This window comes from Falco biarmicus, chromosome 4 (assembly GCF_023638135.1).
Source record: "Falco biarmicus isolate bFalBia1 chromosome 4, bFalBia1.pri, whole genome shotgun sequence".
NCBI lineage: Eukaryota > Metazoa > Chordata > Aves > Falconiformes > Falconidae > Falco > Falco biarmicus.
In genome coordinates this window covers 36,861,949-36,880,785 of record NC_079291.1, presented here as the reverse complement: position 1 = coordinate 36,880,785, position 18,837 = coordinate 36,861,949, and the positions used below count along the sequence as shown (strand labels likewise).

The window sequence follows — 18,837 nt, the reverse complement described above, 5'->3', positions numbered from 1 at the left end:
TGTTTAACAAGTTAGCTACTACGTGCGATGCCGCTTTGCTCCCCTGCGGTCAGAGGACCTTACAACGCTTTTACTCCCACACGGCGCATTCCTGCTCAGTCCCGCTGCTGTAACGCCAACACCTGCAGGTCGCCCGGCGCCACCCGCATCCCGCACCACCGTCCCGCGTTCGGGCCGCCCACCCGTGCAGGGCGGCCACCAGGCTGTTCCTCCGGGAAAAGCAGGATGCGAGAGGAGTGGCAACGCGTTCCTGTACGTATTGCAAACGGAGAGGCGTCACGGTCACTACTAAAGCAGCTCTGCTGGCAGCTGCCGCGGCCTGTCAGCCCCTCGAGCAGCTACGCCGCTTCCAAGGCACGGCAGCAGCACCTGAAGCCCGCAGCTGACCAGAACACACACGTTAGATTCAGGCAATTAAAATGACATACCAGCTTACAATTTGGAAGACTGGGGCTCATTTCCATTTTTATTTCTTTCCGTTGCAGGTGGCTGTGTAGAAGTCAATTACGGTATCACACAGGACACAGCATTTACGCTATGGTTCATTACAAGTTCTTTTACCAAAACTGCAACACCATGACTCAAAAAGAAAACCACCCCCAAAAAATCAAACACAAACCCTAATCAAACCCCTACTGTTCACTTCACCTTGTCTTTACAACGTCACTGGCAAAACAGCATCTAGAATCAGTAACATCAAGCCCATCAGTATAAAATATCTGATCAACATATTCTTACTACAGTCTAGAGGGACATTGCTGCGACTCAACAGTTGTATTTTCTCAAGAACTTGAAGTCAATTTCTCTGTAGAATGCCAATATGAAATCACCTTTCTCCCCCCCGTTTTTGGTTATGGTTTGCAGACTAACCATCAAGGTCTTAAAGGTCTTGCAATTCTTGGCAATACAATATTTGAGAAACATCTGTATGCAACAGAGGTTAAGTTCTAAGTTAGCACCTGCACAACAAAAAAAAGGGGCGGATCAAGAGCAAAATCTACAGCTGACCATAGAGGAGGGACAGGCCGTTCTTAACTAAATGGAAGCCCAGCGATAGGTACTTCAGTGGAAGGTACTATGAGAATTTCATGTAAAAACTAAAATCAAATGGTTGCTTGTGTTTTCTTGTGTGCACGTTTAATTTACAAAAGCTTTTTTCAATTTCTAAAGCAACTAATTTAAAAGTAAATCAGCTTTCTGATTTAGTCAACATTCTGTAGCCCTCAAGTACAAAAATATAAATACAAACTGTTTAAACAGTATCTTTAATGAGATTCTGGCAGTAGTTATCTAACAGGACACATCATGTAACAGGTCTGCCACTGAACTTGCTTAGAGTAAAATCAGCTTCAATATGAAGCTGTTAAGGTATCAAAACCCCGCTTTTTACATGCTAAGTATCTTCAAGTGTGCACTTAAACACAGCAATGAACTTAACTATAAGAGTAACTAAGTACATACATGAAACTCTGCATGTGGAACATAATTCATAGAACTGGTTACAACAAACGATTACCTGCATTTCGTTAATTTAAAAATGGTACAAATCATGCAAAACAATTCTAAAGATAATGCAAAGAAAGCTCCCAGTGTTTGCAAGAAGTATTCAACTAACCCAAAATTATGTTAAATGAAATATGCATACTTACTAGCAAAAAGCTATCACTATTTCAAAGAAGCAGAGGTAAAATCTTCAGGTTTCGAACGTCAGTTATACTGCAAAATGTCATTGCTCTTGCTTAATGCAGAAGCACATGCTTAGAAGCACAGAACTGCTTATTCAGAAGAAGTCTGCTGACAATAGTTCTGGCCTCCCTAGAATCAGAGATGCTGCGTGGATTAAGAATAGCAGATTTGCAAGAATCAAAGGCAAAGGCACCCTATGCGGTCAGCCAAAATTGTAGCATTCCCTTTCTCGTAAGCATGAAGATGGTAATGGGGCAGATCATAAACATTTCTACAAAGGCAGCATTTTAAATGTTATCATTAATTTCCCATTTTGTAAATGCCATTAGCAGACACCAGCATGTAATAGTTTATGTATAATATTAACCTGCAGGATGAACTTGGGATTTTCTTTGTCCAGATTTACAAATAAAGACTATTACTAATGCTTTAAAAGACTACTCTTACTATCTAAAAAGTTCAACTTTTATTTTCCGATATTTTACATCTCTGCTGGACTACCATCTCATACGGTTTCAAACATCTAACACTGCTTACTGCAATTTTATAAAAGTTGTACCTCATGTATTAAGCAGCAGGCAATAACAACGGTCTTTCCCAGCACAGCTGCATCTGGCTGGCTACTGAAAGATTATGAATATTTCTAAAACACAGGAAAACTCATGCAGTTTGGTAAAGTTTGCTGTCATTTCACAGTTTAAGTTTCCTTCAGTCATTGCACTTCTGTTGATAGTCTTTTTTTATTATTATTATTCTGAATCCGAATTTGAACCAGCAATCTTCTTTTTCTTCTTTTTACCATGTTTCTTGTGCTTCTTTCTCTTTTTTGCTTTATCCTAAAAAATAATAAAATTAAATTGAAGCTATTGTATAATAAAATTGCCGTCTATGAAATTCTGCTAGTGCAAAATGAGAGCACAGAAAGGGTATCTTAACAAAGATTTCCTAAGAGATTTCTGTAAAAGCCTACTGAGAGATCACAGAAAGAAAATGTGTATTTTACCCAGTAATTTGTAATATTAATAAGCAGTCTTCAATTTATCTCCATCATGGTCTGGCTATTTCACACCCCTTATCACCATCACTATTACATTTTCTAATCTTTTAGATGATTTTCAGTGCTTTATAGATTTCTGAGAAAGTACTAAGGAAGTGCTTTGACAAGCAGTGACAACTTATATATGTGGGAGTAACTAGAATGTTTACAGATTCTAAAGTGCGTGCTTGCTTTTACTGTGCACAATTAAATAGTTCAACCACATTTGGCTAGAATCTCCAGCACTTGCACATCATTTAAAATAAAACAATTATGATCTCAATTGTAAATATGAATACACTCAATTAACCCTACTGGATTCAGTCCTGGAGATATTAACCTGATCACTGTAATACAGAAGCTGAGAGATGCAATTCTGTCTTTTTGAAAGCAGAATTTGAACTGGAATTTGTAAACAGATGTGACATTATGTAAGCAAAAAAAATCCTGGTATGAAAGCTTTGTATCACTAGAAATTTCATGGCAAACAACTTATATGATTATGAAAAACCAAACAAGTACTATGGACAATGTGTATTATCACTGACACTCCTATGCTTGTATTTTTAGGCGACTAATGTAAACCTAAACCTTCCCTTCACGGTAACTCATCTAGACAGCTGAGATGTCCGATTAGGAGCACTGCTGCTGACACAGGAGATGGAAAGATACAGACATCTCTGCCAGACATTTAGGATCTCAGAATCACTATACTCCTAACTGAGGATCCTCAGGTGTATGTCATGAATTTGAGTTGTATATACATCACTGCTGAACCTTCCTCTCACTTTTACCAACAGAAACAAATGGACAAAATTAAGAAAAGTAATAGGTTGTTGACAGCTTTTTATTTGGTTGGGGGAAGAATTATATTCGTGTAGATGTTGCAGCGATTACATCCTAAGGCCCTTTTCACGGTCTGGTAGAGGGGGCTTAGCATGGAAGAATTATGCACGACACTGACAAAAAAGCAGCACTGATGGCTGTGTGGCAAACTGCTACCCTACCCAATACCACACAGATGACTAGTTCTAGTAGGTTGATACAGTAAAATATATGCTACAGTAAGCGTTAAACTTACACAAATCTCAAATCACGTATCTCTGTGAAAAATCCTTCCTTTAATTCAACAACTGAAAAAGTGACTTCAGCAGGTAAATAGAGAAATTGTTAATTTAAATTCATGTGACAGTAGACTTTTGTGATAAGACATCTGTATTACTGAAAAACGTGAAACTGGAAACTAATCAAGTACAGAATATTTATACCCTAAGACTACAGTATGTGTAAGAAGGATACTTGCTGTTTTCTCTTTTTCCTCATTGTTTTTCTTCTTTTTCACTTGCACCTGAAAAGAATTAAATCTAATGTAATGGAAAAGCAGCTTTGGAAGTGCTGTTTTAAATAAAAGTTTGAGGTTTTGTTGCATATAAATTAATGATGGCACAACAGTGGTAAAACATACTGAAGAAACACTGGTTATCTGTTCTGTGCTATGTTCTGGAATACACATTACCCTACACATATGATTTGGGAAACACACTCCGCTTTTAATACACAGCGGAACAAGACACAGCAGAGATATAAAGGTAAAATTACTAAGCCAATAACGTTGCAAAAATTCTTAATGAAAAAAAACCACATTGGAACCTTCCCAAATGTTGTAATCCTACAAGAATACAAATCCTCAAAGTAGATATACACAAGGGTGAGAGTAAGGTTATTATGTTCAAAATTTTCTAATTCACTAGAAAAGGGAGCCAAAACATTTTAGACATCTTCATTTCTCTCTTATGATTTTGAATAGATTGGCAGATTTCTTGTGAAGGACACCACATCACTTAAACCTCATTTCATTGAGCTCTAAAATATCCATTAAAAGTTGAAAGTTTTCAAGAAAGTTAATTCTAATTTACTTATAAGTAATAGGAATTGTATTAAAATTCTAGTAAAATTTTTTATTAAAGATAAAAAACCACAAACAACTTTGAATGTGCTGCTCTTGAATTCAACTGCACAGAGCAGAACAGTTTCAACAACAGATTAAATCTAAGCTGGTTTGTTCACTGACTCATGCGAATCAGTAAGCTAAAGCATTATCACATCTGAAACTGAGGTTTCATACTGACCTCCTCTGTCTGATCTGATTCTGATAAGGAGTCTGATGATAAAGGTCCATCACCGCGATCGGCTTTCTTCCTTTTCCTGTGGTGACTTTTGCCTTCCTACACAAAGTAATGTATTGGTGAGTAAAGTCAGGCCTTTCAAATTTTGTAGAACTTCTGCTTAAAACTTAAAATTGAAATATTATTTCTAAGTTGCGAAATATTGTTAAATATTGTTGACAATATTGTTGACAAATTACTAATCATCAACAAATTACCCTACCAACTGTTAAAATGCTTTTAGTGGAAATAATCCTTTTTCTGTATATTCCTTTCTCTTGTTACCAAGATACAGCAGCCTTCTATAAGTGAGAGCAATACTACTACAGTATAGTCTCTTATTTTAAAGAATAACACATGAAGGAGTAAACGTTTGAAAATAAAATGTTTCACCACTTCCAGATACCGAGTAAATTAAGATGTCTCAAAACGCACATACAAATGTTGCGGTTTCAGACTCTTGCTTTGTTGATTAAAAGAAAAAGCTCCCTCTATATCTGTCTCCCATTGGGAAAAGCTGTCCCTGCCAGCTGCACTTCAACACTTTATAATCTCGGTACATTGAAAGGACAGACTTTATTTTTACAATCTTGATGCTGCATGACTGCTCTGATGAGCTACTTTTCAACTCCCCCACCTTTCCTCTGGACCAGGCAAGGTGTTCCTAAGACTGAAGCTAGTTTCTTCCATTCGGTTTCTAAGGCCAGAGACTGAAAACAATTTCTTGCCAATCAACTTTTTGCAAGGTACGATCACACATCTCAGTTGTGCTATTTAGTCTATTGTAGGTACCACAATCCTTTCCCAAAAGTACTCAGGAAAAGTAGACATGATGCAACACATTTGAAGAATGGGGGATCTTCAGGTAGAAGACCTCTAGTCCCCAAAGGCCCTTTGCTTTCAGAGGATGTGTGAAAGCAGCATTACAGTAAGGGGTTCTGGTAGACACTTGGTCTTTGAATCAAAGCTACCTAGAAGTTAAAAGGAGTTGATGGGAAATGGAAACTCTGTGAAATGGAAGCAGCAGCACGGAGGGTGGTGATGGAATAAATGTATTGACACATTCGCCTTACACAACCGAGAATTTGTACATCAAAGTCAATACTGTTGACTGGGATGGTAGAGGCCAATGTGATAAGAGAGGTAACTGGAGAGAAAGACTAGGGAGGACTCTGAAAGCATTGTTATTTCTACCCTATGTGTAAACTAACTTAGGTCAACAAGATTATGTGCATTAAACAGAAGAAAGTCCTCAGACGTGTGGACAAAATGGTGAGGTGGCAGCAGAAAGGAGTGAGGGTTTTCATGCTCAAAGATAGAATAAGATAATTTTTTCTTAAGCCAATATACATTTTTCTCTGCAATTTTTCAAAGCTGTCGTAAGTACAATATTTGCAATTATGACTACATTTAGATAAATATATCCTCTGCTCAACATTCCTTAATTTACAGCAACCAGCCAGTATCCTACCAGGCATGCCACTGAAATATCACCACACGTATTTTTAGCTCAATGTGACTGCTCATGATAAAACCCAAAATAATGAAATGCAGCTGATCTACTTACAGCAGATCAGATACTTTTTTCATTTACCTTCATAACATGAACAGATCCAGCAGTTTCCACTAACAAGAATTATTAAAACAGGAGCTGATCCCAACTAATAGTCTAAGTCAAACTGGGGTACTGAATACCTTCTGACTGTGTAGCTTTGGACAGAAAATTTCCATAGGTGTAAATTGAAGCATTCAATATTAAAGATTTTTTTAAAAAAGTGCGTACATAAAATGCAGTTCTCATGCAAGTATTTAAAGAGTAAAAATACCTTCTCTTTTTCATAATCTTCTTTCGACCTTTTCTTTTTTGTGCTGTCCTAAATAGAAAGGAAAACAAACCATGACAAAACTATTTCAGGAAAAAGGCTGAAATCCCAAAAGCTGTTTGACCCATTGCCTTTTTCAGTCTACTGAAGGTCGTTCTTCAGAGTTTTTCTTTCTACCTTGCAGTTAACAGGAAAAAAGTCATAGTTTTGATGCAGCTACTAATTTCTTGAACCAGCAGCGTAAAAAGGTCTTTATGGAAACAGGTAACAAAGTCCTTGCAGTACATGTAAAGAGCCTCTGGAAAGGGTACCAGCTATCGCTACTATAACCACATATAACAGTCTGGAGTTCTTATTCTCTCTCTAAGCCCATCTCTGCTGATCAGGCAGGAGTTAGGAAGATACTTCCGTGGAGTCTTCTGTCTTCCAATTTCAGCAGTAATAGATCTGTGTCCCTTTATGTAGCAAAAGTTTTAAAAGTTCCATTAGCACAAATTCCTTACGTTTATACCACACTGAATTAGGTATTCCAGTGAAAGCCTGTGATGAAGTCTACACATAAAATCTTAACAACTTGCTATATTATTAATATTTAGGCAAGAAGTACAATTACCATCCAGTGTAACACAGAACAATGCTAACATACAAGAACAAATTGCCTCATGTATCTTCTCCACCTTTTTGTTCACTGAGTAAGCCCCTATATCCACAGTCCACAGATACTTGGAAAGGCAGTATTTTGGCCACTGATAGCCTGTAATAACTATATTTTCACAGATGGTGTTCAATTAAATAGCATATTCACAAGAATTTCACAGAACATTAAGTGCTAACGTAGTAGTAAAACTAAACATTTGAGCAGCACAAAAGCTGCCTATGTCTGAACTCAGAAAAATAGCTAAAAGTTGTTGGAATAAAGCATGTTCTTTTTCTAAGATCAAATTATTTCTGCCAGGCATTGTGACCAGTGGAGGTAGATTCCTGACTGCATCTGGAAGATACAAGTGCAGCTCAGCTACAGAATGCATGGTTTAAAATTTGGAAGATAAAAAACCCCACCCAGGTAAGTGAAAATCAGAAGCGTGTATGTCTTTATAACACAGATCAAGAAAACTTGCCAAGGGTAACACATCTGCATATTTACCTTGCTATCCGACTCAGATGCAGAAGTTGAGCTTGCTGAAGATTTCCGTGAGGAGCGGTACTTCTTTTTCCTTCTTTTCTTCCCTTGCTTTTTATCCTATCCACAAATATTGTAGGAAAAAAAAAAAGAAAAAAAGAATTTATTCTCACTAGAATTAAAGACTTAAATTAAATGTAAAGAATAGGGAACACCAAATTCCTACATGTTAGCATGTTCTCTTGAAGGAATAAAGTACACTACAGTCAGATTCTCTTAAGAGGAAGACCTTCATAACTCTCCTGCATTGAAATAATGGTGAAAAATCCAGGTTCTCTAGGTTCTGTTTATTATTTAGATGTGTGCTGTAGAATCTGATTATCTGTAATAAAGATTTTTGCTAAAAAGTAAAAATGATATTTTTGCATTTTTATGATTAGATGGGGGATTCTATTGAGAAAATATACAATTCAATGTTAAAACAGAAATTGATCCAGTTTACAAGCCAGGCACCAAAAATTTATAGTCCTCAAAGAAATTCTTGAAGAGATACATGTCTAAAATTCACAACTTTATATGTATCAAATGCATAAAAAATAGTTTTATGCGATCCAAGCCCTCAAACAATATTCTAAAATATATTACCAAAATCTCTGTTAATAAGCCTCATTAACAAAACATATTAGATTCTATTAGTTCTTACCTCATCTTCTGAATCAGATGAACTGCTGGAAGAATCAGAGCTTGATGAAGAAGAGGAAGATGAAGACAACTTGACCAAACACAACAAAAAGTGAAGCTTGTGAGATGCAGCATTTTGTCTGGCAAATATTCTAAAGTCCCTCCAAACCCTACCTTTAAAGTTTATTAATTTGCAAGGTATTATCAACGAAATTTTACTTCCAAGCAGCTCGTCTTACAGATTTTATTTATTAAAACTGTAAAAAGTAACTTCTAACATCTTTAACGATATCTATTTAAAGCTCTTTTCCTCCCTTTAAGCAGAAGTAAAATTCTGCTTGTACAGAATGTACGCCACCCCTCTCAAGTTATTTTAACAGCTAAATTAAAAATTAGTTATACTCTCTCTTTCCAAGAGAACTTGAATGACAAATAGGAACAAACCCAAAGCAAAAAAAAGCTCAGAAAACTGAAAATTTTGCTCACCCTATTAGATTTCTTCTTTTCCTTTTTCTTTTTCTTAAAAATAGAATAAAACAAATGTTACTTTGGCATGATGTTCTTCTGCTGTGCATTTAGGTTTATGTACTTTGATGATGGCTTTTAAAATGTATTTATGAAATTCTGTACTGGCAGCATCGATGATAAATGCAGTTCTGAACACAGGCTGTAGGAAACTGAAAAATAACGTACCTCTTTCTTTTTGGAGGAACTCTCGTTTCCACCCAGTAATTTCTCCCTGTGTTTTTCCAGTTCCTTCCTCCAATTCTGAAAAAAAAACCAAACACCCCAAACAGAAACAGTGACACAAGTGTTATTTCCAAATAGGTCTTTTTAAGAGGCCTTTTTCGAAATCTTGTCCTCTACCTGGTATTATAGCCTTCACAAAACCCACAGAAAATAAACAACATATAATGTTAACCAAGGCTATAATGCATTTGATTTTACAGAAGAATAATATTCATCAAAAATATCATGTTAGTTCACACCTTAATGTTCAAGTTTTTTGGATTTAGGACTTTGGAATTTATCTTCGAGGGTGTTAATTACGGTATTTTTACTTTTGTAGCACAGTGTTCTTGCTACAGCACTTCAGAAGGCCAGGGTACCCTACCAGAAAAACTTCATAGCAACACTCTTACTTTTGTTAGGCCAAACACACTGCACACATAGAAGTCTCCTCTCATTCCTCCTTTTCAATTCCTCACAAGGTCTTTATGTCTACCTAAAATCCCCTCTTCAAGAGCTTGGAAATATCCAACCTGCCCCCATCAGACTGAAAGGCTGCTAGCTCCAGTCTGTGCTATTCCTGCTTCCTGTCAGACACACCACATGCTCCCTTCTTCATTACTACTATTCCGATCCTCCCTTTCTTCACAATGAAGCCGCACTGGTATTGTATTGGCAAAGCAACAATAATCCACATATTGTGCTGAAGGGACAGGAAAAAAATTTGGAATTAAACAAGATTATACCTGTGCAATGCAGTATGATACACAGAAACCCAAGTCAGCATACGGTGAATTAGCTGACCAGTGCTGCTGAGCCCAGATACACTGCTGTGTGTCATGTGCTTCCATGGTCCATCTACGCAATACTGCGGTGGGTCGCGTACTTCGATATACCAGCTACCCAGAGCTACCCGAGGGGTCTGTAACAACAGCCTGTGCTTTATTAGGCAGGTGCTCTCTTTAAATTATCTGTCAGTAAAACAGGAGAGAGCACAACTCATTCAGAGACTTGTAATCTTTTCAGCTTTCAGAGGTCTATTCTTCAGAGCTTCAGGAAGAACTCGTGGCCATTTCACTATTTGCTGCACCCCCTCCTACCTTTCTGCCATACTGAAAGGCTGTTATCTTCTATCTATGCCAGTTCCAATTATTTCATAATAAAGCAAAGATAAAAGCAGGAAAGGAATAAAATACTAAATCAAACTCACCAAGCGAAAATTGGCAGAGCACAGAACAACCAATCCTCTCAGAATAGCACACCATGACCCTCCAAATACCAGTATAATTTCTTAGGCAAAAAGGTAGTAGCAGGAGTACTACGCGTACTATACCCTTCCAGTAACAGAGCAGGAGCATAATCTACTTCAACTAGAAACTCACACACAGTGACGGAGACTACAGCTTGAAGCTTAGCTCAAGATACCAGAATCCAAAAAGGAACAGGAACAGTTTAATTCATTGTATACTAATTTCTTCCTACATACACAACAGGACTTACACATGAAACTTTTACACTGTGCTGATCTCCAGTAGGTACTGAACACAAGCATCAGAACGGTTGCATTTATAGCAGGGAACCAGCATGGAATTAATCATCTTAGGATGAGAGAGAAAGTGCTTTATAGTCTTATCTGTGTATTGAAGGCCATTCTTTGTGCCTTCTCCCATACTAATATTATGTGTACGTTTCTTGCCAAAGACACGTTTCCACTAATGCACGTTTTTAAAATATATTCGGATCATGTGACCTTAAACAAGAGAAGATTAGCCCAACAGACTTCAGTTTATCATACTGGAAAGTGCATGAGTTTCATTTATTAATATAAACACATGCATTTGTAAACTGTATTTACATTTTTGAAAAGTTAAAAAGTTCTATTCAGCAGCAGTTGTCGAAACTTTTTATATAGTGTTTCTCTTAACTGAGAATAGCTCTTCACTGGTTAAGTGGTAAACCTTAACTTCTGATACAAATGAGACAAAATATTTACTCATTGAAAGCTTGAGTGAAGTGAAATGTAATGGCTACTTGGTGCTGTTAAAGATAACAGAAGGAAAGTGGTATGTAAGATATGAAGAATCAAGTACTAACATACTAATAACATTACCAACCTCGTTCATCTTTTCTTCAAACTCAGCCAAAGCCCTGGATCCTTTCTTTTTCTTTTCTAGTTGTTCTTTCACTTCTTCCCTACATAAAAAGGATTATAGATCACAATTTTCACAATTAAAAATACCTTCTTTGGCATCTAACTTTTTGTAGTTTTTTTTTCAAGTTTAACTTTGGCTGAACTTCCAACAGAAAGAAGAATGAAAGCATCTTAGATGTTATGCATATCGTAACCTAACCGTAATAACTTAAAGTATGGTAATTAAATCCCTCTGAAAGATCTAAACCTAACTTTGTAATTAGGTGAACTGTTCTCTAATGTCTAATGAGAGGAGGCAAAATGGACTGAATGTAAAGTAAGTTGTTGATAATCTCAAAGCGATGATTTTGTTGGGTAAACTGTGTTCTGTGAATATACCAGCAAAAGCTTTTGCTAGAGATTACTTTGTTTAAAAATTATAGATATCTGCAGGCTTTAGGTAGTAGGATTTGTGAAAGAGGCAAAATGACTGATGTTTTCCTCTTCTGAGAAACTGTTGCCAAAACTTTTAAAGACAAATAAGAAATATGCAATTCAAAATGAAATACTATTGTTTTTAAAAGAGGAGATTAAATACATATTTGAAAAAGAACACCCTGGCCAAAGACAAGGCATCTTTCAAGATGTATTACTGGGGAGGAGGTAGATACCATTGTCATCTTAGTAAGAGGGACCAAATCTTTCTCTCAAAAGGTCAGAAGGACAGACAGACAACTGTTGCCACTTACCATGTTGGTCTTGGCCTGTTCAAGTAGTCCTGTATCGTTGGTCCCGAGTTCTGGGCAGGACCTCGCGCTCTGGCCATAGCTATGGGATTCATATATGCCTTGAATATGAAATAACAAAAAGAAATATCAAATTCACTAGCTGCGCTGTGATATCAAAATCTGTCCTTTTTGTTCTTCATAGGAACTTCTTCTCGCTTGTTGAAAAATAATTCTGACTTGTTTCTAAAGATATAAAATATTTAACTAAACCAAGTTGATTCAGTCTGGCAGAAAGACTCAGGTATGCGCTTTCAGTTAGAGACTGACAGAAAGAACTCATCCACAAAGAGACTATGTTGCTTACAGTAATTCCCCTCCCTGAGCAATGATTTTGCAAACCGAGTACAGTATCACAACTGCTGAAATATTCTCTCTGGGACAAGTGATCCTACTATGCCTTTAAAATTCTGCTCAAATTCATGACAGTAGATTCAACAAATTCTGCATAAAGTTTCTTGCTGTAACACCAAAACAAGCAAGTGGCGATGCTGTGCTACAGTCATGCATGTGTGAAAATTCTGTGATTTAGGGCTATTTTAGGGAGGGGGAAATTTATGGGTTTTTTTAAATATCTTATGAGGTATTCCATTTTCCAAACCCATGCAGCCTCTCCATATTCACCCTAAAAATGTAACAGCTTACAAAAGATTAATTTAAAACTTAGAAACCATAACCCACCTCAGCAATTAATGAAAAAACTCTTAACTAGCAAACAATTATTATTTTTATACCAATATTTTACTTACGCAAAAGGAATGTACATGTACCCCCTTACCTCAAGGGCTTCTACCACTACATCCTCTCAACATGTCACAATTTACTTTTGCAAAACATAACACGTGCTGTTCTTACTGTCCACAGTAAGAACACTGACCCAACAGTCAATGATTAGCTTTAGTTGACCAGCTCAAGATTTATTTTTTTTTTTGAAGTACAACGTTTTGTAGATTCAAAATAAAGATTTGACCATACGCACAGTAGCTCTTACATGCCCGCACTGCTTTTTATCAGGCCATAAAGTAAGCATTTGGAAACCACCACGCACAGCAAGTGAACATTTGTGAAAGCTGTCAAAAACCGCAGCTGCCGCCTCCTCTCTTGTTCCCCCTACTGCAGAAGCAGTGGACACTGCAACACTGAGTTTCTGGACTGGACTGCGAGCAGGCTGATGGCCTGCAGCTCTTGGGACCACATTTGGTCCTGGAAAAGAGACTCTAGGCTCTACCTGGGATGCGGCAGCAGGCCGGAGGGAAACAGTCCCCACACGGAGTTTGGCTCATGGTCCATCAGCTAGACCACACTGAAGCAATCTGAGGGGTCTTTCAAGTGGACCATTTTTTGACTCAGGTTGACTTTGCAACTCTTAACTTTGCGGTCTGCTGCCATTTCTTGGGGCTTTGCTGTGTTCCTTTACTTCACACAAAAAGGGACTAACTAACATGGGCAGGTAAATGCTGAGGTATGCCAATTTAAACTAGTTGAACCTCAGCTTGGCACCTTCTTTTGTAGCCTGGTGGATGTATGCACTCAAATAGTTACAGCACTTAGAGATAAGTATTCACATTATTAACTCTAGCATTTCATTATATGACAAATAAGTATTTGCATTTGAATTCATCTTCAAGTAGAAAATGAGCTCCTTTAGCAACGCTGGAAGAGAGTATCTGAACACTGTTTTCACGGAACAAAGGTAATTTCAATGTACTAGATCCACTATAGAAAACAACAGCAACATGCTTAATCACTTGGCTTACTCCAGAGAGCAAAGCAAGTCAAGTCTTTCCGGTTACCATTCAACAATTTATATCTGAAAGGTCTATCTTCTTACATAATTATTATACCCAACATTAAAATTTAATAGAAATTAGCTACCTTCTTACCTGAGCTAACCTGAAACAAACACCTTACCACCTCCAAACAAAACTCACTACCTGCAGAAGAGGCTAGAACTGTCAAGTGTTGTTTTTCTACTTCCTCAAACTGATCCCAGATAAGCAGCTAGGAAGCTTCCTTCCTCCATTCAAGTGGCCTTCTTTAACTTTCTAGAAGCAAGTGCATAACGACCGAATACTGCTCTATATACACCACGATTAGGAAATATATACCACAATTAGGAAACTGATGTCTTAAAAGACATTCTTGCAATTTCAAACAGGTTTATTTATGAAGAATTACTTTATCAATAAACGTTTCTTAGAAGTATTTACGCTACTTTGCCAAACTGCACCTCACTCGCCAGAAAGAGCACAGAAATGCACCCTCAGTAAAGAAAGTGCTTGTCTGCACATTCATTTTCTTTTTTCGGCAGTTTGCTCAAGCAGTTATTAAAAGGTATCTGTTGTATAGCTTTCATGCTTATGAAAAGCATAAGGCTCCAGTCAGCTAGGGTTCTTTGGGCAAGCGATACAAGCTATTACTGCCTTGCAAGTATCCTGCAGATATGAAAAACCTAAATTTATTTTCCATCTCCAAACTGTCAAAATGATGGTGTATTTAAAAAGGGTCATGGGAAAGAAGCAACAGGTAGGAAGCTTTACGATCATAGAACAGAGGTGAAGGGTCCTTCCTATATTATAACTTGTCTGTGCCAGCAGCTGTCATAGCATAATGAACCTTATATAAGAATGTAAAGATTTGCTGGCATTGGTAGGTGCATCCCAACTGTCTCATTGAAAGAACATAAGACACCCAAATAGACCCAAAAACATTATGGGAGGGCAACACATTTTGAGCACAGGCCAGGTCTTGCAGTCTAACACTGTCCACACTTTCTCAGTACACTTATTTTGATGCCTCAATAATCAAAGGCCTTTATACATTATACAAATACACATATACAAACTATGTCCACCATGTCTGTTTTGTATTATTCCACCAAGGTAAGCAAAGACATTCCCCTGAATGGATCTGAGTATGAACTCCTAGCACATACCAGAGACAAGGCGGGGTGGGAGGTGGGGGTGTGTGGGTAGAGAACACTATGACTTGGTTTTACTCGTAAAGCTCATTAATTGTAAATTTACAGTGCCTAAATGAGTTATGAGCATAAGGTGAATGGCTAACTGCTATTAAAAAGTTTTCAAGAAAAATACGAAGAGGGATGAACGCGGTAGCAGTATAAAGTGAGGTCCTGCCGCCGGGTGTATAGGAGCACATCTGTGGCCGCCCGGCGGCTGGCTCCGAGGGTTCGCACATTTCAAACCGCTCCGGTACCGCGGAACGCCAAGTTTAAGGAAATCCGGCTTCGCGAGGAGCGGAGCTACTTCAGGGAATGCTGCAGCTCCCACGGGGAACACCGTAGCTTTGTAAGGACCCGGCCAGCATCTTAATCACCTTCACGCAGCAGATCACAAAGCGGGCACCGGCCACGACCGCCGCGGCTCTGACAAGGCGGCGCGGCGCGGCCCGGGGGCGGCGGGGACTCGCCCGCCCGCGCTGAGGGACGGCCCGGCCCGCAGCGCCCCGGGCGGCCCAGGCCCGCTCCCCGCGGCGCCCACCGCGGCCGGGCGGCCCGGCAGGGCACGGGCCCGCCTTTGTTGTCTGGCGGCACGGGGCCCCCCGGCCCCGCCGCCGCGTACCCAGCCCGCGAGTGCCTCCCGCCCGCCGAGGCGCAGGCCCGCCCGAACGGGGCCCCTCTTCCCCGCGGCTGCGGGGCGGCGGCCCTTCCGCCCCCGCGCCCGGGGCACGGCAGCGGCCGGACGGGCCTGCTTAGGCCGCCGCGGCTGCCCGCGCTCAGGCAGCGCCCCGCTCCCCGCGGCTTCCCCAACGGGGCCCGCCCGAAGCTGCCGCCGCCGCGGCGGATCCCGGGGGCGGCCGCCGCGCCGGCCCGGGCCCCGCCGCCACCTCCCCACCGGACCGCCCGTGCTACTCACCACCCGGTTGTCCCGCTTCCCCATGGCGCCGCCGAGACCCGCCGCCGCCGCCCGCCGTCGCCTCGGCCCAGCCCGAGGCCTTCTCCCCGCGCCCGGGAAGCCGCGCCGCAGCCGCCTCGGCCCCGAGCAGCCGCCGAGCTGCGGGGAGCAGCGATGGCGGCGGCCACACAGCGCCGCCTGGCGGGACCGCGCCGCCACCGCGGGCCCTCGCTGCCGGAGGGCTGTGGCCGTTAGCGCCCCGCCTCAGCCGCGCCCCGCCCCTCAGCCCGGCGGCGGGGGGGGTGGGCGCTGTGGGGAGGGGGGCGGTGGGGTGGGGCGGGGGCCGGTGACAGGTGCTGCCGCGGAAGTGCCACCGCCCGGCCGCTGCTGCTCTGTCACGGGGGCGCGAATGACAGAACAAGCCAGCACCGGGGCAGAGCCACAGGAGGCGATCACGCCCTGGGGGTACGAGTGGCAGATGTTGGTGCCCGAGTTGTTTTTAATTCCATTTTACCGGTGCGAGGAAAGGGCGCAGCCAGCAGCAGGTGTACAATGCACATCAACTGCGGCCTTGGCGGCTGGTGCCGGTGTGAGGGCTTGGCTTCTATGGCCTGTTGGGGAGGGGTGGGCTCCACCTGCCCAGGGGAGGCAGCGGCCAGCCGGCTTGGCCAGGCAGGCCTCACACCGGTGGGCTCGGGGGGGTGGGGTGTCCAGAGTGGCACTGCTCACGCCATCGCATCCAGCTGGGGGCTACGCCAGGCCAGCCAGAGCAGCGGTGTATGTTCCTTAGCTGCCTCCCAAGATGAGTACCGGAAAGCCAGCTGCCTCCAGGGGTGTGTGGCTGTGGTGGATCCTCCTGCACCCCTCCTGGGACACCCACACGCTCGATTCCCTCTGCAGTGCCCGTACACCGCACGCGCAGCACGGGGAACGAACGGGGAGAACCGGAGCTCCGTGTGTGGTCGCTGGGCTGTGGTCCTAGTGCAGCTACAGAGACACGGTGAGATAGCTGGCACGACTGGAACGCTGTCATGGATGGCCGTGTACTTTTTAGGTAAGACAGGCCAGCAAGGAGAGGCGGTGGAGTTGGGTTTTATGTGAGAAAGAAGCTGGAATGTACTGAGCTGTCCCTAGGCGTGGATGAAGAATGAGTCAAGAGCGTATGGATAAAGGACTAAGGGGCAGGCCAACATGGGTGACGCTGTTGTAAGTGTTTGCTACAGGCCACCTGGTGAGGGAGAGAAGTCGATGAGGCTTCTTACAGACAGCTGGAAGTAGCCTTATGATCACAGGCCCTGGTTCTCATGGGGGACTCCAAACACCTTGATATCTGCTGGAAAGACAACGTGGCTAGGCACACATAGTCCAGGAGGTTTCTGCAGAGCACTGATGACAACTCTTTGACATATGTGGTGTAGGAGCCAACGTGGTGAGGTGTGCTGCTGGGCCTTGTACTCACAAGCACTGGAGAAGGGAGGACTTTCCCTTGGTTAGGTAGGATGGAGTTATAGATCATTTAGGCAAACTTGACACCCACAAATCCATGGGCCCTGATGGGATGCACCGCCAAGTGCTAAGGGAGCTAACAGATGTTATTACTAATCCACTCTCCATCATTGAAAGGTCAGGAGAACACAAGAGGGGCCTGAGGGCTAGAGGAAAGCCAATGTCACTCCAGCCTTCAAAAAGGGCAAGAAGGAGGAGCCAGGAAACTACAGGCCAGTCAGCCTCACCTCCATCCCTGGAAAGGTGATGGAGCAGCTCATCCTGGACATCACCTCTAAGCACGTGGAGGAAAAGAAGGTTATCAGGAGCAGTCACCATGGATTCGCCAAGGGGAAATCATGCTTGACCAATCTGATAGCCTTCTGTGATAGAATGGCTGGCTGGGTAGAAAGGGGAGAGCGGTGGATGTTGTCTACCTTGACTTCAGCAAGGCTTTCGACACTGTCCCCCATAGCATGCTCATAGGTAAGTGCAGGCAGTGTGGGTCAGACATGTGGACAATGAGGTGGATTGAGAACTGGCTGAATGGCAGAGCCCAAAGGGTTGTGATCAGTGGCCCAGAGCCTGGCTGGAGGCCTGTAGCTAGTGGTCGGTGCTGGGTCCAGTCTTGTCCAACTTATTCATCAGTGACCTGGATGAGGGGACAGAGTGTGCTGCTGCACCAGAAGGCTGCCCTGCCATTCAGCAGGACCTAGACAGGCTGGAGAGTTGGGTGGAGATGAACCTAATGAAGTTCAGCAAAGGCAAGAGTAAGGTCCAACACCTGGAAGGAATAACCCCATGCACCAGTACAGGCTGGGGGGTGGCCTGCTGGAAAGCAGCTCTGTGAAGGACCTGGCAGTTCTGGTGGACAGCAAGGTGCCCATGAGCCAGCAGGGTGCCCTTGGGGCCAAGAAGGCCAGTGGGATCCTGGGGTGCATGGGGAGGAGCGTGGCCACCAGGTCGAGGGAGGTGATCCTGCCCCTGTGCTCTGCCCTGGTGAGGCAGCACCTGGAGTGCTGGAGCCGGTGCTGGGCTGCCCAGTTCAGGAGGGACAGGGAACTGCTGGAGAGGGTCCAGCGGAGGGCTATGGAGAGGATTAGGGGACTGGAGCATCTCTCTTATGAGGGAAGGCTGAGAGAGCTGGGCCTGCTTAGCCTGGAGAAGACTGAGAGGGGATCTTATCAGTGTCTACAAATATCTTAAGGGTGGGTGTCAAGAGGCTGGGGCCGGGCTCTGTTTAGCGGTGCCCAGCAACAGGACAAGGGGCAACAGGCCCAAACTGCAACACAGGAATTTCCATCTGAATATGAGGAACAGCTTCTTTACTTTGAGGGTGACA

General features: G+C 42.4%; 1 protein-coding gene across 4 annotated transcripts; it reads right to left on the bottom strand.

Moving 5' to 3' along the window:
• Positions 1 to 448: 448 nt before the first annotated feature.
• On the bottom strand, positions 449 to 16,212 carry FAM133B (family with sequence similarity 133 member B). 4 transcript variants are annotated; one of them, XM_056338552.1, is made up of 12 exons: positions 16,032 to 16,212; positions 12,121 to 12,218; positions 11,355 to 11,433; positions 9,205 to 9,279; positions 8,998 to 9,030; positions 8,534 to 8,602; positions 7,855 to 7,950; positions 6,714 to 6,761; positions 4,852 to 4,947; positions 4,022 to 4,070; positions 3,804 to 3,867; positions 449 to 2,522 (listed from the first exon to the last, which is right to left on the bottom strand). In XM_056338552.1, exons 1-12 carry the CDS (start codon positions 16,053 to 16,055, stop codon positions 2,399 to 2,401), a joined length of 855 nt encoding a protein of 284 aa, XP_056194527.1. In that variant the 5' UTR covers positions 16,056 to 16,212; the 3' UTR covers positions 449 to 2,398. The 4 variants fall into 4 exon arrangements, with proteins under 4 accessions (XP_056194527.1, XP_056194528.1, XP_056194529.1 ...); XM_056338553.1 differs by lacking the exon at positions 3,804 to 3,867 and having other exon boundaries at positions 4,026 to 4,070; positions 16,032 to 16,209; XM_056338556.1 differs by lacking the exon at positions 3,804 to 3,867 and having other exon boundaries at positions 2,315 to 2,522; positions 16,032 to 16,210.
• Between the last annotated feature and the right edge of the window lie 2,625 nt (positions 16,213 to 18,837).